Source organism: Otolemur garnettii, unplaced genomic scaffold, assembly GCF_000181295.1.
Source record: "Otolemur garnettii isolate 467f Iridium unplaced genomic scaffold, OtoGar3 scaffold00011, whole genome shotgun sequence".
NCBI classification, from domain to species: domain Eukaryota; kingdom Metazoa; phylum Chordata; class Mammalia; order Primates; family Galagidae; genus Otolemur; species Otolemur garnettii.
The window spans coordinates 26,816,004-26,838,917 of record NW_003852406.1 but is presented as its reverse complement, the minus strand read 5'-3'; the positions used below and the strand labels follow the sequence as shown (position 1 = coordinate 26,838,917).

The window sequence follows — 22,914 nt, the reverse complement described above, 5'->3', positions numbered from 1 at the left end:
GTGAAAACTTGTCTTGAACTCCTATCTCCCTGCAGTCCTCCTTCCTCAGCCTCCTAAAGTGTTGAGATTATAGGCGTGTGCCACTGCACCCAGCCTGAATATATCTTTTTTTGACAGAGACACAGTCTCACTTTATTGCCCTCGGTAGAGTGCCGTGGCGTCACACTGCTCACAGCAACCTCTAACTCCTGGGCTTAGGCGATTCTTCTGCCTCAGCCTACCAAGTAGCTGGGACTACAGGCACCTGCCACAAATCCTAGCTATTTTTTGGTTGTAGTTATCATTGTTTTTGGTAGTCCTGGGCTGGGTTTGAACCCACCAGCTCCAGTGTATGTGGCTGGTGCCCTAGCCGCTGAGCTTATAGGTGCTGAGCCATTGTTTTTATTTTTTGTAGAGATGGGGTCTTACTACATTGCCCAAGCCAGTTACAAATTCCTGGTCTCAAGCAGTCCTCTTGCCTCAGCCTCCCAATGTCCTAAAGTTATAGGCATGATTTTTGTTTGAGTATCTGTTTTCAACTTGTTTTGATATTTATCTAGGAATAGAATTGCTGGGTCATAGGATAAAGGTAATTTTGTGTTGAACTTTTCTTTTTTTTTGCCCTAGGCTAGAATGCAGTGGTATTATCCTAGCTCACTACAACCTCAGACTCCTAGGCTCAAGCCCTCCTTCATCCCTCAGCCTTAGCTGGGACTACAGGCATGTGCCACTGTGCCCAGCTATTTTTTTCTATTTTTTGTAGAACAGGGTCTCACTCTTGCTTAGTCTGCTCTTGGTCTCCTGACTTCAAGTAATCCTCTCAGAGTGCTAGGATAACAGGTGTGAGCCACCACACCTGGCCTCTATAACTTGCTGAGGAACCACGAAACTATTTCCCAGTGTCTGAACCAATTTACATTCCCAGCAGTAACATACAAGAGTTCTAGTTTCTCCTCATCCTCACCAAATGCCTTAGTCCATTTTGTGTTGCTGTAACAGAACACTCAGACTGGGTAATTTATCAACAATAGAAGTTTATTTGGGCTCAGCGCCTGTGGCTCAAGTGGCTAAGGTACCAGCCACATATGCCTAAGGTGGTGGGTTTGAATCCAGCCCGGGCCCGCCAAACAACAATGACGGCTGCAACCAAAAAATAGCTGGGTGTTGTGGTGGGTGCCTGTGGTCCCAGCTACTTGGGAGGCTGAGGCAGGAGAGTCACTTGAGCCCAGGAGTTAGAGGTTGCTATGAACTGTGATGCAACAGCACTCTACTCAGGGGCACAGCTTGAGGCTCTGTCTCAAAAAAATAGAAGTTTATTTGGCTCACGGTTCTGGAGCCTGGGCAGTCCAGGATTGAGAGGCTGCATCTATTGAGGGCTTTCTTGCTGCACCATACTATAGTGGAAAACATCACATGGCAAGAGAGAACAAGAGATTAAACTGGAAGCCCCATTCCTCTTATAATCAACATTAATCCCCTCCTGAGGGTGGAGCCCTCGTGACCTAAACACCTCCAATGAATCCCCACTTGCCCAACACTGTTGGATTAGGATTAAGCCAATACATTGTTTAGTTTTGTTTGAGACAGAGTCTTGCTTTGTCACTTTCAGTAGTGTGCTTTGGTGTCATAACTCACAGCCACCACAAACTCTTGGGCTCAAGCGATCTCTTGCCTCAGCCTCCTGCATAGCTGGCACTATAGGTGCCGGAAAACACCCAGCTATTTTTAGAGATGGGGTCTTGCTTTTGCTCAGGCTGTTCACATACTGGTGAGCTCAGGTAATCCACCTGCCTCAGCTTCCCAGAGTGCTGGGATTACAAGTGTGAGCCACCGTGCTCAGTCCCAGTACATTATTTTAGGGGGATGCATTCAAACACAGCATTCTCACATGCTTTTTGGAGGACACATTCAAATCATAGTACTAACATTTGTTATTTTCCTTTTTTTATTATAAAAATTTTATATATAATTTTTTTTAAATTATAGCCAACTAGAAATGTAGTATTTCATTGTAGTTTTCATTTGCATATCTAATGACATTGAACATCTTTTATGCTTTTTGTTGTTGCAGTTTTTGGCCAGGGTGGGGCTTGAACCTACCACCTCCAGTATATGGGGCCAGCACCCTACTTCCTTGAGCCACAGGCACCACCCTTGAGCATCTTTTATGTACCTGTTGATTATTTGTATATCTTCTCTCCAGTCTTTGATCCATTTTAAGTTAATTTTTTAAGTAGGGATGTTCTATATAAGAATATCCATTTGTTCTACTACCATTTGTTGAAGAGACAATTCTTTCTTTTGAATAGTTTTGGCACCTTTATTTTTGACCGTAGATATATGAGTTTATTTCTGGACTCTTCTATTCTACTCCACTGATCTATTGATCCTATGCCACTGCTTTGATTACTGTAGCTTTGCCATAAGTTGAAATCAAGAAATGTGAGGATATTCCTTTTATAAGGGTCAGGAGTCAGGAAGGCAACATGACAGCTAAGGTGACAGCATGAATACAACACGTTGGTCAGTGGTCTACCAGGAGAGCAGGTCCTCAGGAGTGAGCAGCCAGGCTTTCTTTGCTGACCCCCAACCCCAAAGCAACAGGAAAGGGCCTAGCCCAGTGCTCCTCCTGACTCTGAATTGGTAGCAGCTACATCTTCCCTCTATACCTGATATAACCAGAAGATCCTCCAGGTGAATCCATCTCTGAGGCCCCAGGGGAGGACAAGCAACCTTCATGGAGGTCTAGCCCCTCACAGGCCTAGGGCTGTGGCCCCCTCTGCTGGAGAAATGCCAAGATGGTGGTCAGGACGCAGCAGCCACTTGGAGAAGTACCTCACAGGGACTCCTGGGGCTCAGTCCCACTTTACCCCCTCTGGCTTCTTCTGTCTATAGTGGTTGGATTGCAGCCCTGTCGACCCTGAAGCAAGAGTCCTTGGCCGTGTCAATCATCATGATGGTGGTAGCTGGCTTCTTCACCCTCTGTGCCGTGCTCTCCCTCTTCCTCCTAAAGCGGGTGAGTAGCAGACACCAGGCCAACAGCAGACCCGAGGAAGCAGGCACCTGCCTCTTGCCTTTACCATGACATTTTCTTCACCACTGCAGCAGGGTCTGGGCCCCTAAAGATGTAGCACCTTTCTTCAAGACCCTAGAGGCTGGGGTCAGGGAGCACTGGGCTTTTAGTGACCCCTCTGGGAGCATAACCTGGACCTCTGCCTCCTTCCCCAGGTGCACTCCCTATACCGCCGGACCGGGGCCAGCTTCCAGCAGGCCCAGGAGGAGTTTTCCCAGGGCATCTTCAGCAACAGAACCTTCCGCAGCGCTGCCTCATCTGCGGCCCGAGGAGCCTTCCAGGGGAATTAGTCCTCGTCACTCTCTTCCCTCTGCCCTAGCCTTTTCTTTCACCTACCTTCTGACTGCACTATACATAGGTGCCTTATATGGTGGTTTTGCCCAGCGTGGACCTGGCAAAGGTATCACAGTGGCTCTTCCTCCTTCCTCAGCAACAAGCTCTCCTTGGAAGAGGAGGGAGTGACAGGGACATTTTTTTACACACACAAAAAAATATCAAAGCTGTCTTTCCTTCTCTAGTGGTGGTTTGGTAGGATTCTTTTGTCTCTCAGGAGGCAGTTCTCTCCCCTTATACACACACAGACATCTCCACACACCTGGGATCACTGGCTGAACTGGGCTCACCCCAGCTGGAGTTTTCTGCCAGGGTCTTATGACTCCACTCCTCCCCCAGCAGGCTAGGCCTGAATCGACCTCCACAGACAGTCTGTGGCTTCCACAGCCCTGCCCTTCCTGCCCAGGCTGGACAAGCCTCCCACAGACTCTACTTCCAGCAGGTTGCAGTCTGGGTGGGTAGATAGCTCTGTTCCCCAGATCAGAGCCCCAGGCTCTCCCCTGCTTCATGTTTCTCATTAACAGATTCACAGCCATTTAGGCACCCTCTGGGGCCCTCTCTGAGCTCTACTTTCTTCAGACTTTCTCAATGTGCAATGCAGTTGGTCAGGATTTGGAGCTAGAACAGGAGGACACTGACCCCCAAGTTATCCTGCTCAGCCTTTGGCAGTCATCCAGGAGGGTGGGGTCTGACTGTCCTGCTATGGTTTGACTTCTGCTCCTGAGAGTCCACTGCCCTGTGCCTTAGCCACGGTTCTCCCCTTCCCCAGCAATATCTGGCCTGTATGACTTAGGGCAATGGAAATCAGTCCAGAGCTACATCCTTTAGGCACGACTGATAACCATCTTTCTGAGTGTTCCCCATGCCCTAAGTCTAGGTCACCTTTCACCCACACTGGGGTGTGTCCCTATGACATGCACCTAGGAGTCCACTGTCAAAACCTGAACCTTGTCCTTGAGAGGCTGCAGGAGTGGATGTGTGGACTGAGGGAACTTCTCACAAAGCTGGCTGGCTGCCTGCCTTTGAGATCTGGGCCCCACCCTGAGGCAGCCCTCAGGCTTTCCCCCCAGCTCAGGCGGGCTTAGAGCCGCTGATTGATAACAGCAGCAACTAGGATTTTGTAAACTCTCTGGTATTTTTTTCTCCATGTACAAATGTATATGTTATGTCTCAATTTTTTGTGCTTAAATAAAAAAGACATTTTCAGACAACATTGGTCCTAATGTCTGGTGGACTTGGGAGGACTTAGTGGTCAGGTAGGGTTGGGACTGAAGTTTTCCTAGGATGGGTGAGAGGGGGACATTAATATGCTCACTGGCTGGTCTGTGACAGGTTGTCTATGAAGCCCTTAACTCAGAAGAGTGAAAGACAGATTGGGAATCTTGGGGAAAGTGACTTTCCAAAGGCACTTTCTTATCCCAGTACCTCTACTTTTAGAGCCACTGTTTTGTTTCTGTTTGGGGGGTTTTTGTTTGGTTGGTTGGTTGGTTGGTTCTTTTAAACAGTCTCTGTCACCTTCGGTAGAGTGCGGTGGCATCTTAGTTCACAGCAACCTCAAACTTTTGGATTTAAGTGATTCTTTTGTCTCAGCCTCCTAGGTAGCTGGGACTACAGCCGCCTGCTGCAACATCCAGCTATTTTTAGAGGCGGTGTGTGTCTGTGTCTGGCTCTTGCTCAGACTGGTCTCCAACTCCTGAGCTCAGGCAATCCACCCTCCTCGGCCTCCCAGAGTGCTAGGATGCCAGGCGTGAACCACCGCGCCCAGCCAGAGCCACTGGTCTTGGGGAGGGACCCCAAGAGACCCCCCTTGATTCTCCCTTGCACTCCACACACCTTCACCGGGTCCTCCTCTCGCCCTCACGTGGCTAGATCTCTAGGCACATCTGCACCTGGCTAAGATTCCTCAGCTGACTGCGTTTGCCGCCCTCAATCACTTCCGTTCGGCTCGCAGGGGCCTCAGTCCCCCTAAGTGGGGCTTGCAGGGATTGATGAGTCCAGTGATTTCCAGGGCGGAGTGGTCCGGGAGGTGCGGGGAAAGAGCCCCGGGGGAGGCGGAGTCGCGCCCCTTCTCAGCGGCCGGCCCCGCCCTCCGCGCCCGGCGCTGCACTTCCGGCGGGCGGCGCTGGGGGCAGCGTGGAGGCAGCAGGGAGGCCGCGCCGCAGCCTGCGCTCTGCCCGCCCCGCTCGCGGCCGGAACGCGCGCCGGCAACCAGGAAGCGCCAGGACGGGGACGGGGCGGCCGGGATGGCGGGGCTGGGTTGGGGTCCCCCGCGCCTGGACGGCTTCATCCTCACCGAGCGCCTGGGCAGCGGCACGTACGCCACGGTGTACAAGGCCTACGCCAAGGTGGGTGTGGGCGGCGCCGGGCACCGGCCCCTGTGCCCGCCAACCCCGAGCAAACCCAAGGGGATGCCGACTAGGGAGACTAGGACGGGTCAGGGACCGCGTGAGAACAGTTAGGGCCAGGCGGCCCACCTCGTCCGGATCTGACCCTCGGTGGAGAAACTGAGCTTCTCTCTTGCATCTTAAAAGCAAACACACCTACACACACCTCTTTTGTCCGAATGGTCAGGTGGAGACCTCAGTGGGGCCTCGGTGTCAGTGGCTAAAGAACAGGCTGAAAACAGGTTGGGAAGCGTCTGGGACAGGACTCTAGAAAGCTGGACCCAGTTAGGAGGCAGAGTGGGCAGTTCTAGAACAGTGAGGTGACATGCCTCTGCGAGGCACTCTAGAATGTGAGGAAACAGGGCTTATGTAGCAAAGGATTGGGAAGCAAGGATTCCAGAATCCAGATGCCTTGTTGGCTGAGAAAGGGAAGTTGGGAAGCCTGGATGCTGGTGAGAAGAGGATAGGCCCAAGGAGGCAGGGGGTTATGGAACCAGAACAACTTCCAGCCAGATATGGGCCCTGGCTCCGTCAAGGCAGATCTTCCAAATCCTCTTCCCCCAGAAGGACACTCGCGAGGTGGTAGCCATCAAGTGTGTGGCCAAGAAAAGTCTGAACAAGGCATCAGTGGAAAACCTCCTGACCGAGATTGAGATCCTGAAGGGCATTCGACACCCCCACATCGTGCAGCTGAAAGACTTCCAGGTGCAGACCTGGGGTGGGGCTACTCCCAAAGGAGGCTGGAGGAGGGACGCTCCCTTCAGGCTGTCTACTCTACTTCTAACCACAGTGGGACAGTGACAACATCTACCTCATCATGGAGTTCTGCGCAGGGGGTGACTTGTCACGCTTCATCCACACCCGCAGGATTCTGCCTGAGAAGGTGGCTCGTGTCTTCATGCAACAATTGGGTAAAAGCCCCTGACCCCAGCCTGACACTCCTTCCTGTGCTTTGTGTGGGCTTAGAGCCTTGGCACACTTCCCAGTTGCCTCATTGGAATTTTAGGGCTGTCTTTCTCATGTGGTTGTCCTTCGCCAGGGATGCCAATTCAGGTATGAGGGAGGAGCCCCTGCCTATGGGGCGGCCTCAGGTTTCCACAGTGTGGAATGTAATATGAGGAGTTTGTGGAAGAAGATTCAAGGCCAAGTGGGTAGGGCCCACATCCAGTGCTAACAAAAAGAGCCAAGATCCTAAAGGGCTAGGGTATTCAGGGAAGCTTCTGGAGGAGGGGAGACTTTTGAAGGGGCAGAGGAGAGGAAAGTGGACACTCTGGTAAGAGTGGCAAACCTTCCAGTGGTAGAAGCCTGGTGCTTTTATGGAAAGCATTCGGTAGAACAGCCAGGCTGAGTTTGGAGCCTATGGCTCAAGTGGCTAAGGCGCCAGCCACATACACCTAAGGTGGTGGGTTCGAATCCAGCCCGGGCCCGCCAAACAACGACAGCTGCAACCAAAAAATAGCCGGGCATTGTGGCGGGCACCTGTGGTCCCAGCTACTTGGGAGGCTGAGACAGGAGACTCACTTGAACCCAGGAGTTAGAGGTTGCTGTGAGCTGTGATGCTATGGCACTCTACCCAGGGAGACAGCTTGAGGCTCTGTCTCAAAAAAAAAAAAAAGAACAGCCAGGCTGAAACAAGGCAGACATAAGCCTGGGGAGATGAGAGGCAGGCGGGACCTGGGCTCCTCTGACCTGTTTCTACATGGGTACTGCTCCCCAGCTAGTGCCCTGAAGTTTCTGCATGAACGGAATATCTCTCACCTGGATCTAAAGCCACAGAACATTCTGCTGAGCTCCTTGGAGAAGCCCCACCTGAAATTGGCAGGTCTGAGTCCAGAACAGCAGGGATGAGGTTTGGAGAGTGGGTATGTAGGGATGTCCCTGTGCCTGGACTCACTCAGCAGCCCTGATTCTTATGGAGTCCTCTATTGGGTCATCAAACAGTAATAGCCTGGGCAATTCAGGAATGAGCCCTGTCACCAAAAGGTAGGACCTTTCTCAGGCTACCCACACTCAAGTCCAGCAGCTAATGGGTGGAGTTCAGGCTCAGTCTGTGGCCAGAGTTGGGACTGTGTGTCCAGGTTTTGATCTCAGCCTGGGAATGGTACCAGGGTTCAGTATGGACCAGGATCACAGATCAGTCTGTGATCAGGATAGGACTTGGTCTGTCATCAAGATTGGGGCTCGACTGTTGACTCTTATCTGTGGCAGCACAGGGTGGTATGTGGTGGTTTGTACCCTCTGATAAGATTTGGGCAAGAGGGTACAGTGAGAAGGTGGAGGCCCTTGTCTATGTGGCTAGTTTGATCAGTGGGCTTCCTGGGGAAAGGGTGCCTGAGGGGGCTGCACAGGCTGGTAGGATTTATAGCCCCAGAGGGAGACATATGAGGGGGTTCCAGGCCGATGAACACAGGCTAGAAAGCAGGGTTGATCATGGTGTGGCTGGGGGTGGAGAGGAGCCCAGGGTGTGGCGTCACAGGCCAAGAGTGGAAGCAGCTGGAATTTGAGCCCTGCTGTCTGATTTCTTGCCTGCAGACTTTGGCTTTGCGCAGCACATGTCGCCCTGGGATGAAAAGCACGTGCTCCGTGGCTCCCCCCTCTACATGGCCCCAGAGATGGTGTGTCAGGGACAGTACGACGCCCGTGTGGACCTCTGGTCTGTGGGGGTCATCCTTTATGGTGAGATCTCTTTTCCCTGCCCCTGACCTGGAGGCCTGCCCTGTGCAGCCTCAGACAAGGCTTCTCTGGGCCTTTCTTAGAGGGTTCTAGTGAAATTCTGACTCTACTGGCACTGGGGAGTGTCAGGCCCCCTCCCCAGGAGTGGGCAGGGCCAGGCTCAACCCCAAACCCTCCAGCATCCCCTCTACTTCTCTTCCACAGAGGCCCTCTTCGGGCAGCCCCCCTTTGCCTCCAGGTCATTCTCAGAGCTGGAAGAGAAGATCCGCAGCAACCGGGTTATAGAGGTGGGTCTGGCAGAGCCTTAGTGGCCACTGGGGGCTGAGGGAGCCAGGGCCTGAGGTGTCAGACCACACTCTCACCTGCACAGGGCACCAAGACGGCCTTCCTGGTAGTCAGGTACTCTCTGGACTGCAGGTCCCAGGGATTCAGCTTAGCCCACAACAGGCAGCAAAGGGTCTGCCCCACAGACTGTTTCCCCTATGTCACAGATTCTCCCCTTGTTACACATGTATCTCTGGGGTTTCTGACAGAACCCTAGGCTGGGTGCTGTGGGGCTAGAGCCCAGTGTGACCTTTACCCATCCTTCCCCGCTCTGCAGCTCCCCCTGAGGCCTTTGCTCTCCCGAGACTGCCGGGACCTGCTACAGCGGCTCCTGGAGCGGGACCCCAGCCATCGCATCTCCTTCCAAGACTTCTTTGTCCACCCCTGGGTAGACCTAGAACACATGCCCAGTGGGGAGAGCCTGGCAAAAGCAGTGAGCAGGGCCATGGAGACGGGGTGGGCTGGAAGTAGGTTGGGGATCTCATTTGCCCCCTTTGGTGGTGATGGGTGACTTCACCTAGCAGAGGCAGCTGATCTTCCCTCGTCCTGGTAAATGAGGGAGAGTAGGAAAGTGGACCTGATTCCTGATCTGCCTGGCCCCCAGACTGCGCTGGTGGTGCAGGCTGTGAAGAAGGACCAAGAGGGGGATGCAGCGACCGCCTTATCTCTCTACTGCAAGGCTCTGGACTTCTTCGTGCCTGCCCTGCACTGTGAGTCCTAGGTTGTGCCTGGAAACCCTGGGTGCAGCAGGCCGGGTCATCTATAGCTGCAGTGGATGGATTCCAGAAGTTCCCCATCCAGAATTTTACAGAAGACAAAGCAGAGCATAGACCTGGAACTTGGTGTTTGGGGAATTCCAGAGGGTTTGTGTGGGGCAGGGCTCCCCAGACTCCTCACGTAAACCCTACCTTCTGCAGATGAAGTGGATGCCCAGCGGAAGGAGGCGATTAAGGCAAAGGTCAGTGGGTAGAGTCCCCATGAGGAAATGAATGCGGGTGAGGGCCCACGGGCTCTCTGGTGAGTGGCTTCTTTTGTCCCATACATAGATCTGGGAAGGTGGTAGGCCAACCTTATTTGACCTTGACATCTTTATAGCTTGGGACAGTCATGGAGGACTCAGAGGGAGAACTTGGCAGTGAGTGCTGGTGAGGGAGGAGGATGAGGCAACCCCTTCTGAGGCCCTTTCCCTTCTACAGGTGGGGCAGTACGTGTCCCGGGCTGAGGAGCTCAAGACCATCGTTTCCTCCTCTAATCAGGCCCTGCTTAGGCAGGGGACATCTGCCAGAGAGCTGCTTAAAGGTAGGCTCCATTTCCTGGCTGGCCTGTCAACTCCTTAGTAAACCTCCTTGCAGCCCAACTGGATGCAGGTCGAGATAGGCCTTCTGTGGTGACACACCAAGCTGCTTCCCTCCCCCTGAGCATTTGTCCCCTCATCCCAGAGATGGCCCAGGACAAGCCACGCCTCCTAGCTGCCCTGGAAGTGGCTTCGGCTGCCATGGCCAAGGTTGGTGCCAGTGGGAGGAGTCCTGGTGGAGTAGGGAGGGATTCAGGTTGTGACCCTAAATGACTTGGTGTCATGTGGCTGTAGGAAGAGGAAGCTGGCCGGGAGCAGGATGCCCTGGACCTGTACCAGCATAGCCTAGGGGAGCTACTGCTGCTGCTGGCAGGTGAGCCCCACCCCCCATGCCCCATGGGGCCCTCCGCTGCCGTGCCCTCACCACATGCTCTCTATTTTCAGCGGAGCCCTCAGGTCGGAGGCGGGAGCTGCTTCATACTGAGGTGCTCACTGGGGATATGAGGGTTGGAGGGGCTTCCTCTTCCACTTCTACCCTTCTCGTATCTGGGGGGAACCTCCTTGGGTTCCCTCTGGGATTCCCTACCCTCAGGGTGTTCCAGGCCTAGAAGTCAAACCATTAGGGCTCAGGTGCTCAGATCAGGGCAATGGAGGATCTGGTAACCCAGCAGCAGAGCATCTACTGGGCTGTTGTAGTCAGGAAGGCTTTAGAGCAGATAAGGGACTCGGAGATTGCTCTAATGGGGTAGGGGGTTCTGGAGAGCATCAGGACTGTGGAAGAGTTCAGTTGGAAGCCCCCACACCCCCCCAAGGGCATGTCTTCCCTCAGCAGGTTCAGAACCTCATGGCTCGAGCTGAATACCTGAAGGAGCAGATCAAGGTGGGTCCCAGGAACCATGTTGGGGGCAAGGGCTGTGGGTTCTGCTCCTCTCTGCTTGTAGCTGTCTGTCCCCGAATCTCCATCCCATGTCTGTTCTTCACACTTTCGTTGCTCATCAGCTGTTGGGTGTGACTCCTGTGTCTGTGGCTGCCTCTCACCCCTTGTGCCGCCTTAATGTCCCACAGATGAAGGAGTCTCGCTGGGAAGCAGAGACCCTGGATAAAGAGGGGCTGCTGGAGTCTGTTCGTAGTTGTGAGTCCTGCCCTGGGGTCCGGCCCTCCCTCCAAGGGAAAGTGAAGCCTAGGGGGTGGCCCTGGACACTGCCTCTCTTGCCAGGCCTGAGACTGACCCTGTCTTACCCCTCCATAGCGTGTACCCTGCAGTGACTCCAGAGGATGAGTGGACAGACACGAGCTGCCTGGAGTGGAGGGGTGCACTAACTCAAGCTAATGTCCCAAATTAAGTGGTCCTCTGCAACCCTGGGGAACAGGCTTCTTTAATGGGCAGCTATGAGACCCTCATATCCCAGGTCCCCAGAGGGGCTGACAGCCCAGTTGTATGCTAGGAACCCTGGCCCCAGGGGAAGGGGCAGGATTCGGGGAGAACAGTATTTCCTTCATGAGATCTTTATTATTTGAGGGTTGCAGAGCATGAAATCTTCTATCATTTTTTTGCTCAAGAAGAGGATAAGCAGCACCCTGCAGGGCACTTCTGCTCCTGCCTTTTCCCTGCTAGCCAGCAACCATGCCCTGGGCCCACTGTTCTGAGATCCCTTATTCCAGCTTACCTCCATCCTTGCACTGAAGTGGATACTCCAAGACCCCCCCCAAGGGGCCACCCAGCCCACAGTATGCACTCAGCCCCATAGAACTCACAACCCCTGATCATTGTGAGTGGAATATAAGTATACTGAATATATAGCAGGAAATTAACTTTGTAAGAACTAAGAAAACAAATTATTAAGGAATGCCGTATAAAAGTTTTTGGATTAGAAAAAAAAAGAACTCGCCACCCTTCCTGGAAGCTCACGTTTGTCCACCAGTCTCAGTACTTTAAGTTAATCCTTCAAGCATGACAAATAATATCCTTTATAGGAGTGGGGCAAATTTGAGAAGCCCATGCCTTGTTCCATGGCCTGGGGAGCATAGGGGAAGGGTCCTCAATCCTCTTCCCTCCCACCTTCATTCCTCTGTGGGAACACACCACAATAGTGCAGAGTGAGCTTTGCACTGGAATTTGGGCCTGGATGGGGGACACCTGGGGACTGCCTCATTCATCAGGCTACAGGTGACCCAGTCCATGATGCCCAGTTCTGGGCCTGGATCTCCCCCTTCTCCAGTAGGAATGCTGTACCTCAGCAACATGAGTGCTTCTGAGGACAAAGTGAATTAAACCTGTACATACCTAGAGTGTACATACCTACAGTTATTTAGGGGTATCTTTTAAATGGTCAGAGAGGTGTTGATAACTTTTAACCCTTCTATCCTTAAATGCCTCCTTGGGGCAAGAGTTTATCCTCCCTAAAGGAGGCTAGGTGTAAAAACTGTTCATTGTTTCTCTATTAAATTATTTTCTGTACTTGTGTACCTCTTACTGCTCTGGGAAAAAGAGAAAAGGTAGCTGCTGTCCACAGGCTGGGATGAGAGGGACCACCCCAAAAGCAGGAGAGGCTGGGGGAGGTCACAGGGTGGTGCTATTGGAGGGTGGTAGCCACATCTGCATCCTGCCCTCAGTTCCCGGCATCTGGGAGAGTCAGGTTGACCAGCCACCATCTGTGGGGAGAGGCGCACAGACCTGAAAGCTGGGAAAGGCTTTCCCTTTGCAAGAGTGCAGTCTAAAGTCTGTGTCCCAGACCGGGTCCCCTGGCCTTCCACTTCTGTTGCCCTGACCTATAGAGAGCAGTAGGCCAGATTGGAGAAAAGGGCATCATTTGGGGTATCATGCTCATACCCAGCTCCCAAGGTCCCCCCTCAAGGTGGGATCATTTTCAGCAGGCTCTGTGCCCAGGTCTTCCCTGCTCTGACTTCGAGGTGTCAGTCTGATCAGCACTTGAGAGCATACCTGGGGACTTATGGGTGGGAGAACACATCTCTAGCCAGCAAGGACCGGGTCCTTAGACTTAACCAGTGCTCATCTTCCATAGGCACATCAAAGGCTTTCTGACACCAGGAGGGGAATAGACCCTGGGAAGAAACTAATCTTGCTGAAGCCCAGGCCTGGCCACTGAGGGTGGGGGAAGTAGCATGGAGCAGAAGGAGTCACAGAAATCCTGGTTCTGCTATTTGGCCTTGAAGCTTAGGGACCCATTGATACCCTGTTTCTCTGTAACACGAGGATGAAGATAAATGCCCCACGTGAATTTGTTTTGTTTTTTTTTTTTTTTTGAGACGGAGCCCCAAGCCGTCCCCCTGGGCAGAGTGCCATGGCATCACGCTCACAGCAACCTCCAACTCCTGGGCTCAAGCGAGTCTCCCGCCTCAGGCCCCCAAGTAGCTGGGACCACAGGCGCCCGCCACAACGCCCGGCCATTTCTTGGCTGCATCCATCATTGTTGTTTGGCGGGTCCGGGCTGGGGATTCGAACCCACCACCTTAGGTGTATGTGGCTGGCGCCTTAGCCGCTTGAGCCACAGGCGCCAAGCCCCCCACGTGAATTTGTAATGAGGTACATGAGCCTGGCACATAGTAAGAATTCAATAAAATGTTATTTTCAGATCTAGGGAGAGAAACATACTTCAGATTATTTCTGGAAATGGGCCAGACAAAAAGCCTCAATGTGGAAAGTGAGGGAAAGGAAAGAGGAATGGATGGAGAAGAAGGTGAAAGGGAGAGTGGGAATGATGGGGACAGGTGGAAGACATGGAACTGAAGGATGACAGGAGAGAGTGTTGGCCACTGACCCTGCTTGTTTGTGATAGCTGGTTGGCTGAGAACAGGGGCCTGAGGTTCTTACACATGTTGGGGTGGTAAGGAGTGGTCCCACAGGAGGACTAGATACAAGAAAGGCCTGGGCATCTGAGGCTGGTGGAGGAACCCCTGGAAAGTGCCCCTCCCTGGGCAGAGCACTTGGATGGCTCCTAGGCTGGACCTGTGGCCAAGCAGGGAGGCAGCCCAATTGAAGGCTGGTACACAAGAGGACACAGGCTATCTGTACAGGGCTCTCTTCTAATGGCAGAGGCCAATAGAAAACATGCAAATCAATTTTTCAAAAAGTATATTTTTCCTTTTAGGAGCAGGGCTTTCCACCTCTCACCTTCAACACTTTGAAAGTACCCAAAGCAGGGCAGATACTGCCCTCCTCCCCACCTCTCACCATTTTCAGGAGACCTTCCCCTTCCCTGTCCTCCCCACGTCCACTTAGTCCCCTAAGCTCAGAGCCTGTACTGAGCCATGCTGGGAGAGCACCCAAGCCTGGGCTTCTGTGTCTCCTGTGGCACCACCGCTAGGAGAAACAGATGGCCTCTGGAGCAGATTGAGAGACACAGCTGTCCCTGTGCCCAGTCTGCCCCTTCTTAGACCTACTGGGGATTCAGGAAAGAACATCAAATCTTTGTTCCTGCAGGAGGTCATGTGGAAAGCCTGTCCCCAGAGGCCAGGTTGTTGTCCCCACCTCTGAGGAGATGGGCCAGCACTGATGAGGGAATGGGCACACCAGTGACCACTGTCACCCAGAGTAGCTCACACTCACACCCATACGTTTGAAGTCCTACAGGCACACAGGACATGGATAAGGTGCAAGCTCACAGAGCCTGCAGATCCCATAGACAGTTATAGCGGCATATACACAGCTCTTGCTGAGCGTGGCTGAGCAGCCATGACAATACTGCTGCCTCGTGGACCCAGGCCACCCTGGCTCCCCTGCCCTCCCCAAGCCTCACACAGTCTCTGGGAACAGCTCTACCTGGAAGGCACAGGGCTAGAGGCACAGCAGTGGGCTCTGTGGCTCCCCACCCCCAGCCCAGCTTCTGGTGTGCAGCAGCAGGACAGAAGCTCCTAATAGGGCTGAGCGTTAGCTGGGTCAATAGGCCTGTCAGCAGCTCGGCTTAGCAAAGAACATGCCCCAGATGTCCCCGGTGCCTGCCTGGGGCCTCCAGTATCTGAGGAGGGACCATCTGGCTGTGGAGAGGAAGGCAGATCCTCAGTGCTGCAAGCCCTGGTCACCCTCTCCGGTTCCTCCCTGGGAACCACCTGGCCCTGGGAGAGTCACTTGTTATCTCGTTATCTCCGCACCTTTCTTCCCACTGGGAGCTGGGCCTGAGATCTCTGGGTGGGTGGGAGGCAGGACAAGAGGACTACTGGCTCCTTGGGCAGGACTCCCTGAAGCTCTTTGTGCTGTGGAGCCAGAGCCCCTGAGGATGAGGGGTGGAGAACAGGTTAGCATCTTTCCTCCCTCATTCTCTGAAAGAGTCTGAGAGTTGGAGGGCTTTTTCGCCACCTTTTGATACTTCCTGCATCCTCAGACTGCCTGCAAGGTGAAGAAGAAGGAAAGGCTGGGCGCCAAGGCTCACGCTTGTAATCCTAGCACTCTGGGAGGTTGAAGTGGATGGATTGTCTGAGCTCACGTGTTCAAGACCAGCTTGAGCCAGGCGTGGGCAGTGCCTGTGGCTCAAAGGAGTAGGGCACCGGCCCCACATGCCAGAGGCGGTGGGTTCAACCCCCCCCCCACCTAAAACTGCAAAACAAACAAGCAAACAAAACAAACAAACAAACAAACAAACAAAAAACAGCCAGGCGTTATGGTGGGTGGCTGTAGACCCAGCTACTTGGGAGGCTGAGGCAAGAGAATCACTTAAATCCAAGAGTTTGACATTGCTGTGAGCTGTGATGTCATGGCACTCTACCAAGGACAGCATAGTGGGACTTTCTCAAAAAAAAAAAGAAGAAAGGAAGAGAGAAAAAGAACAGTAGGGAGAGAGCAAAGAAGGAAGGAGTGGGCCCAGCCTCAGGGTCCAAACTATACGGCACAAATGTGGGGGGTTGAGGCACTGTGAAAAGGGAAGTTTGGGTGGCTTCGTGGCCTTCCCATCACACCAGATTGGTGGACCAGTAACAGAGCATGTTGTCAGACAGTAGAAGCAGGATAGGAAGGGTGGTGTTGCATCCAGGGCCTGGGGGCTTGGAGCTGGGGGTGGGTATAGACAAGGGGGTCCACTTGAATCAGTCAGCCCCCAGCTGAGGGCATGGTGCAGGAAAGCTCTTGAGCCAGGTATGAGGCAAGGGTGAGGGGACACAGATGAGAGGGGCACAGGCTGATGGAGAGGGGGAGCAAGAGGGGCAGCCCAAGAGGCCAGTGGAGCTGGGAGCCCTCAGCCTGCAGGCATTGCCCATCTCTGCGTGTGTCTAGAACAGGCTCCTTCTGCCCCAGAGCTGCCATCACCTCATTCCAGCCTTCCCTAGTTCCTGACCCTGGGCCCCAGGCAGCCCTGCTTTGACAGGGTTCAGTGAATTCTGTCTCCCAGTCTCCTGCTGCTGCCACCCCTGCCTCTCCCTCTCAGCCCTGCAAAGCGCTGAGGGAGAAGGGGTCTGTCCAATCCCATTAGGCAGAAGGCCCTGGAGGGTGGATTGCTGACGTGGGCCTTGCTGCTGACGCTGCCGAGGCAGCCTATGACCCACCCACCTCTAGCTTGGGGCTCTGGCTTGGGTCTCCTCCAGCTCTGGAGAAGGTCAGGAAGCAGCCTGGGGACAGCTCAGAGGCTGAGGTCCCTTCTCTGGATGCTCAGGAGAACAAGACCAAATATGACAGCCCAAGCAGCATGCCCCAATCCCGGGCCCGTGTCCCCCTCCCTGCCCTCTCCCCTGTCCCACCCCCACATTACCTAGTTCATGGGTTTTGTGTTCTTTGTCCTTACTTTACAAAGGAGACCTAATGGAAACTTTGTCCTCACCCCAAGTCCTCTGATGGCTATTCCTGCCTATAAATCTTGGCTGGTTTCCCCACAGGCCAGTGCTTCAGCAGCAAACCAGGGCCCCAAACCCTAAGGGGGTACCTTGAGCTGGCCTGTAGCACCTTCTTCCTGCCCAGGCCCCTGGGATAACCTGCTTGGGGAGCTTCCTGGCTGGTTTCTTGGATACACCCTCTCTACCTGCAGCCTCTGCCACAGGTGAGCAGGATGAGATGTAGGTTCTTCATTTCTTTAAAGAATTAGTTACCATTTATTGATATGGCCTATCACATGCCTAAGGCTTTATAAATGGTCACCCTTTGAAACAATATTATTGTTACTCAAGTGTAGGAGATGTGGAACTCTTCATTTGACAAGGAGCAAAATAGGCTCAGAGAGGGAAAGGATCTGTTCAAAGTCACACAGCTATGCTGGGCTGGAATGCAGTTTCTCTGCCTTCTTTTTACATCTTCCATCTCCGAGGTGACAGGGGTATAGGAAAAGGTGCCAGAGACAGCTGTAGTTGAGCCTAGCCTGCCACTGTGGTCTCAGCAATGCCCCATGTATGGCACCATCCGGCTGGCTGCCACAGCCTCCTCAAAGTCCAGGGTCATGGCCCCAGACCCCTCCCTTTCCCAGGGCCCTGAGAGGATAGGGCTTGAGCATCTTACAGGGGCTGGCGCCAGGAGGGGGTCCACATAAGACATTTCCACTCCTAGCACCAGGTGTCCCCCTCTCTTGAAGCTCCAGATAAGGACGTAAAGAGCACACCTCCATGGCAGGCTATGAACTCCACAATCCTGGAAGTCAGTCAGATGTGGGAAGATAGGCACATCATTTGGGATTTTTATTTTTCACTGAGCTAGGAGAGGAGATTCCAGCTATAGAATCCAGAAGAGAGTTCTATAGGAACAGAATAAAAATTGGCTGGGCCCTGGGCCCAGAGAAGGCCTGGAGCTGTCTGGGCTACTGTTCGGTGCCAGCTTCTTCCTTGGCACTACACCCCTTGCATGGCGTCACTTGGCTCCCAGAGCCCCCAGTGGCAGCTACTGGAGTCTATGGCTACAGCTGCTGCCCTGCCCAAGGAGGGGTGTGGGCTGGGCTCTGCGAGGCCAGGGAGGCCAAGCCAGAAAGAATCTTAGAAATTATCCAGTCTATTCCCATCTTACAGATGATGAAATGAGGCCCAGAAAGAGCAATGACTTTCAAGGACAATAAAGGTAGAAGCTTGAACTCAGGCCTCTTGTCTGCTGAGAGCATCTGTCCAAAGTCCTCTGAGAGTATCTGAGTATCGGTGTCTGGAGGCACTGGGTACCCAGGGGAGCTGGACTTTGCGTACGTGTCTGTGTGTGCCAGGATGCATCTGTGGCTTATGCCTCTGCTCATGCCAGAGTTTTTGTATCCTCTGTGAGTCTCTATGGGTCCTCCTTGTATGCAGGAACTTGGGGCCATGGCACAGAGAAATGGGCCTAATCCTACAGTCTTAGGAGGCTGCACAGGCTAAGTATAGGGAGTGGATCCTGAGGGGCAGGGTGAGGAATGGGGACGTTGCTTCCAGTGGAGAGGGAGGGGCCCAGAAGGCAAGCTTGGGGTACGGATGAGAAGGGTTCTGGGGCTCAGGTAGGGCAGGGAACACAAAGCCCCACATTGAGTATGGGCCCCTAGAAGTTGAGACACACTCTTGGCCCTCATGTGGGCCCAGCCCCCTGGCCATCCCAGTGGGCAACTCCAGGGAAGTGGTCACATGATGTGGCACTTCTCAGCTGATTGCTTGAGGTCCCCCAGCGTGGCCTGGGCCTTGTCCTTGAGTGAGCCAAGGTCCAAGCCAGGGAGGCTGGCCAGCTGCCCGAGGACCGAGGCCCTCTCTTCCTCCTCCTCTGTGTCCTCCTCAATCATCTTGGCCAGCTCCCGGGGCAGCTCCACGTCTCCACCTGCCATCTGGATCTGGCTCTCATCTGTCTCGTTCTGAAGAGAAGAGGTGAGGGGGTGGTGGTGGTGAAGGTTTGTGAGGACCCAGAGTTGAGCGGGGAAAGGGAGGCCCAGACTGAGTTCCCAGGCCTCTAGATTCTTGAACCCCATATTCCAGTGAGCTCACCCCCTACCCTCCCATCCCAGGATCAAGTATTTGATGATTGGACATAGAGACCTTGCACATTTATCTCATCTTAGTTCACTCTGAGATTCTGAAGGACTATCACAGTGCATAAAGACAAAGTAAAAGGACCTGGGAGTCACACTGTTACAGTCAGCTCGTCATGTATTGACTATAACCAGCAATAATGATGGGAACCATTTATCAAACATCTATTAAATGTCAGATGCCGAACTGAATGATTTTAATTCTTAGTGTAATATTGCTATCTTTACTTCACAAATAAGGAGATTGAGGCTCAGATAACTTAAGCAAATACTTTAAGTTACTTATGTTACTTAAGTAACTTAAATTGCCCAAGGTGTCAAAATGTGGAAACAACCTAAATGCCCACCAACCCAGGAATGGATTAACAAGCTGTGGTATATGTATACCATGGAATACTATTCAGCCATAAAAAAGACGGAGACTTTACATTTTTGGGGTTTTTTTTTTTTTGAGACAAAGTCTCAAGCTGTCCCCTTGGGTAGAGTGCCATAGCATCATAGCTCACAGCAACCTCCAACTCCTGAGCTCAAGTGAGTCTCCTGCCTCCACCTCCCAAGTAGCTGGGACCACAGGCGCCTGCCACAATGCCTGGCCATTTTTTGGTTGCAGCCGTCATTGTTGTTTGGCGGGCCTGGGCTGGATTTGAACCCACCACCTTAGGTGTATGTGGCTGGTGCCTTAGCCATTTGAGCCACAGGCTCCAAGCCGACTTTACATCTTTTGTATTAACGTGGATGGAGTTCAAACACATTCTTCTTAGTAAAGCATCACAAGAATGGAGGAGCAAGAATCCAATGTACTCAATACTAATATGAAGCCAGTAGATGAGCTAATACACCCCCACATAAGAGGAAAACTAAATTCAAGGTGGGTGTGGGAGAAAGAGGGGGCAGGGAGAGAGGAGGAGGCAGGGGGATGGGTGTACTCTTACTTAAAGGGCACAATGTTAGGGTGTATGGCATACCTCTTGGGGCCTGGAGATCATTATAAGAGGGACTCTACCTAATAAATGCAAACATTGTAACTTTATTCTTTGTACCCTCAAATTAACCTGAAACAATAAATAAATAAATAACACAACTAAGAAGTGGGAGAACTAGAATTAAACCTTGTCACTTATTCCAATATCTGTCCTTTCTTTGCATGGCAGCTACTGACGGCTATTGCATTTCCCTTCCCTCTGGGGGGCCTTGGGCTTTCCACTTTGTGTCCTACTCAGCTGCATCCAAGTCTTGCCTCATCTATTGGACTCAAGAGTTCCCTGATGTTGGGAATTGTATCTCCTAAATATTTAGTGCAAGCATCCATCCGTAGGTGAGTTTGCAGAGAGGCAGGCTTTCTGGACTAGTTTCCCCTTTGAGAGACTTCCAAAAGACTGGTGCCCTATGTGGAATCAGAGGCAGCCGGGGCTCAGTAAATATTTGTTCAATAAGTGAAGGTGATGTTCACAATTCAAGTGAAAGATCAGGTCAGGAGTGCTAGAGCACTGTACTTATATTTTCCCCTCAGAGGCTAGCACAGTTCTGGGCACACTATTCTGGGAGTGACTTGTGCTTGAGTTCCCTCCTTAGGCAAAAGGAGCAGCCACCATGTCCATCAGGTGCTGCAGTCCATCAGGGGGTGCATAGAAGCAGGGGGCTCCTGGGACAAGCTCCCTGGCTGCTTGGCCCTCCAAGGGGGGTACTTTGCTCTCTGCAGGCAGACTCCATACCCTGGAAAGCAGCCTGGGGTCCTGGAGCAAGTGCAAGCTCAGTTATTGACAGGCTCAGGGACTAACCCCAGCTCCATGGCTCACTGGTTGTATGACCTTAGTCAAGTCCCTTAATCTCTCCAAGCCTCAACTGGGTCATTTGTAGATGTGGGTGATAGCTACCTGGCAGCATTATTGGGGTGTTAGGTGAGGACCTGAAGGTCAAATATGTGGCACAAAGACAAGGTGTGGTCTTCTCTCCCCACCCTTACTTCCATGTATGTTCAGAAGCCCTAAGAGCACTGATTCCTGCAGTAAAGTCTGTTTTCCAAAATCACTCACTCCTTGTAAAATCTACTGCTTTCTGGGGTTGGGGAAGTGGGGGGTGGAGGAAAGAAGAGGCTTGGATCAGCTCCAGGAGCACAAACCTGTCAGTGCCTGAGAACTGGGCTTGCCTCAGTGCCAAACCCTGGTCTTTGGCAGAGGGTGGTTAATTGTAAGTTAATGAATGAATGGAAAAGTGAATGAGTGAGAGAGGGACAGGATTTAACCAAGCTCCCTATGAGTCTTAGAGCTGAGAACTGCAGTGTCCAGACTGGGGTGAAGAAAACTCGGAGTTGGGAGTTCAAGGTCCTGGTTGCACCTTGTAGCCATGGCCAGCTTACCTTGGGCAGCCGGTATTTGTCTCGGAAGTGGCTCCGCAGTGTGGCCCGCTCTGCCTTCCTCTGTGTGAATTGTGCATCCCGCTCCATCCTGTGGGGACACCAGGGATAGAGTCACTGTGAGGGCAGAGAGAAGTGGGGGTCTGCAATGGAAGGTATCGGGGTCTTTGAATACCGGCAGCTGTTGCATTGGTCTCTGTATGTAGCCAGCCTGGGTATCATGAGGGTGTAACCCAGCCAGCCTAGGTTAGTCTGTGTTGGCTCTCACCCATCACAGCACCCTATAGCTTCATCTCTGTACCCGCTGCTGGTCTGAGCCAGGAGGGAAGGGGTATCAGTCTGGTTGGCTCTCTTTGCAGACCCTAATATTTGTCCCCTCTGACTCCATCTTTCTTTCCCTCCCTCCCTGACAAGCTGTGTTATGTAGGGAAGTTATTAGAGATAAACTTGGGTTCTCCCAGCTACATTACCATTTTAGGTATGTCCTGGGGTAAGACACTCACTTTCCTCTTCTGTAAAATGGGGATAAAGATTTTGCAACTTGCAAAACTGTTATCAAGATTAGGTGAAATAATAGTTACCATTTGTGAAGATTTACCAACTTCCAGGTGCTGTGCTAAACAGTTTACATGCACTTTCGTTTAATCTTTATAAATATATAAGGCATAGATTATGATTACTATCTCCACTTTCCAGAAAAGGAAATGGAGGCACAGAAAGGTTAACTTGCCTAAAGTTGCCCAGCTAATAAGAATCTGAGTAGTCTAGCCCTACCCCTAACTCTGCTCCCGTTTCCTCTCTGTCCCAGCCCTGATGGCACACAGCCTCAGTATCTATGAGTGCCCCCATCTCAGGATCTATCTCCGTGATTCTGAGCCCCTCTGGCTGCAGCACTTTTCTAAGATCCTCAGGCTCAGAGGAGCTCCAGTTGGAAGACATAGGCGGCTGGGACCAGATCGGATTAAAGGATTACTGGCTTGTCAGAAATGCACGTGCACCCCCTCTCCCCAATCCCAGGCTCCATTGCCCCTGCCCCCACTCCCCCTTGGCGAGAGTATGAAGCTGGAGCTCTGTTCTTAGTTTGAGACGGGGTGGGTCTGGGGGCAGCCCAGAGGACACCTCCCAGACTCTGACTGTGTCTAGGAAAGTAGAGAAGGGGAGATTGGAGCCTGACGCCGGCTCAGGGGTGGGCAGAGAGGCCGCGTGAGTGTGTGCGGGGTGGAGGGGTCGGTGGAGCCAGGAAGGGATCCCACTCACTTCTCTTCCACCAGTTGCTTCTGATACTCTTCATACTCCTCTCTGCTCATGCCCTGAGCTTCCGCCGCCGACTTGTCTCCGTCCCCCTTGTCCTCGCCGCCCCCCAGGCTCCCGGTGAGGTTCTTCAGCTGGCCGCCCACCATGGTCTTCACCATGAACGCCATGGTCTTCGCTGGCCCGGGCCCTGGGCGCCTGGTACCACGCTCCAAGCACCCAGCACGTCCTCACCTAGTTCAGCACTGGGGCTCGCGGACAGCTCCCGCCGCGGGCCCGCGCCCCACGCTTTGCACCGCCCGCCGCCCGCCCCCGCCTGGGCCCGCCCCCACCTCCCCAAACCCCTCCTC

At 52.9% G+C, this 22,914-nt stretch overlaps 3 protein-coding genes across 5 annotated transcripts in view; 2 read left to right on the top strand and 1 right to left on the bottom strand.

Annotated features, from left to right (window-relative positions):
• Positions 1 to 3,572, top strand: part of SCAMP2 (secretory carrier membrane protein 2) — a 25,361-nt gene extending 21,789 nt beyond the window's left edge. For both annotated transcript variants that reach the window (XM_003784520.3, XM_023509948.1), the window contains 2 exons: positions 2,875 to 2,995; positions 3,208 to 3,572. In XM_003784520.3, coding sequence (XP_003784568.1) covers positions 2,875 to 2,995; positions 3,208 to 3,342 — 256 coding nt within the window. In that variant the 3' untranslated portion in view covers positions 3,343 to 3,572. The remainder of the gene's footprint in view (positions 1 to 2,874; positions 2,996 to 3,207) is intronic.
• A 1,936-nt stretch (positions 3,573 to 5,508) lies between these two features.
• ULK3 (unc-51 like kinase 3) lies at positions 5,509 to 12,484 on the top strand. 2 transcript variants are annotated; one of them, XM_003784519.3, is made up of 16 exons: positions 5,509 to 5,730; positions 6,334 to 6,474; positions 6,560 to 6,680; positions 7,487 to 7,591; positions 8,302 to 8,445; positions 8,647 to 8,729; positions 9,044 to 9,199; positions 9,371 to 9,476; positions 9,684 to 9,724; positions 9,963 to 10,065; positions 10,206 to 10,270; positions 10,355 to 10,433; positions 10,505 to 10,545; positions 10,893 to 10,940; positions 11,126 to 11,192; positions 11,310 to 12,484. In XM_003784519.3, exons 1-16 carry the CDS (start codon positions 5,629 to 5,631, stop codon positions 11,324 to 11,326), a joined length of 1,419 nt encoding a protein of 472 aa, XP_003784567.1. In that variant the 5' UTR covers positions 5,509 to 5,628; the 3' UTR covers positions 11,327 to 12,484. The 2 variants fall into 2 exon arrangements, with proteins under 2 accessions (XP_003784567.1, XP_023365715.1); XM_023509947.1 differs by having other exon boundaries at positions 5,554 to 5,730; positions 10,890 to 10,940.
• Positions 12,485 to 18,561: 6,077 nt separating this feature from the next.
• CPLX3 (complexin 3) lies at positions 18,562 to 22,742 on the bottom strand. The gene is made up of 3 exons (XM_003784518.3): positions 22,571 to 22,742; positions 21,317 to 21,404; positions 18,562 to 18,786 (listed from the first exon to the last, which is right to left on the bottom strand). Exons 1-3 carry the CDS (start codon positions 22,732 to 22,734, stop codon positions 18,562 to 18,564), a joined length of 477 nt encoding a protein of 158 aa, XP_003784566.1. The 5' UTR covers positions 22,735 to 22,742.
• Positions 22,743 to 22,914: the final 172 nt, after the last annotated feature.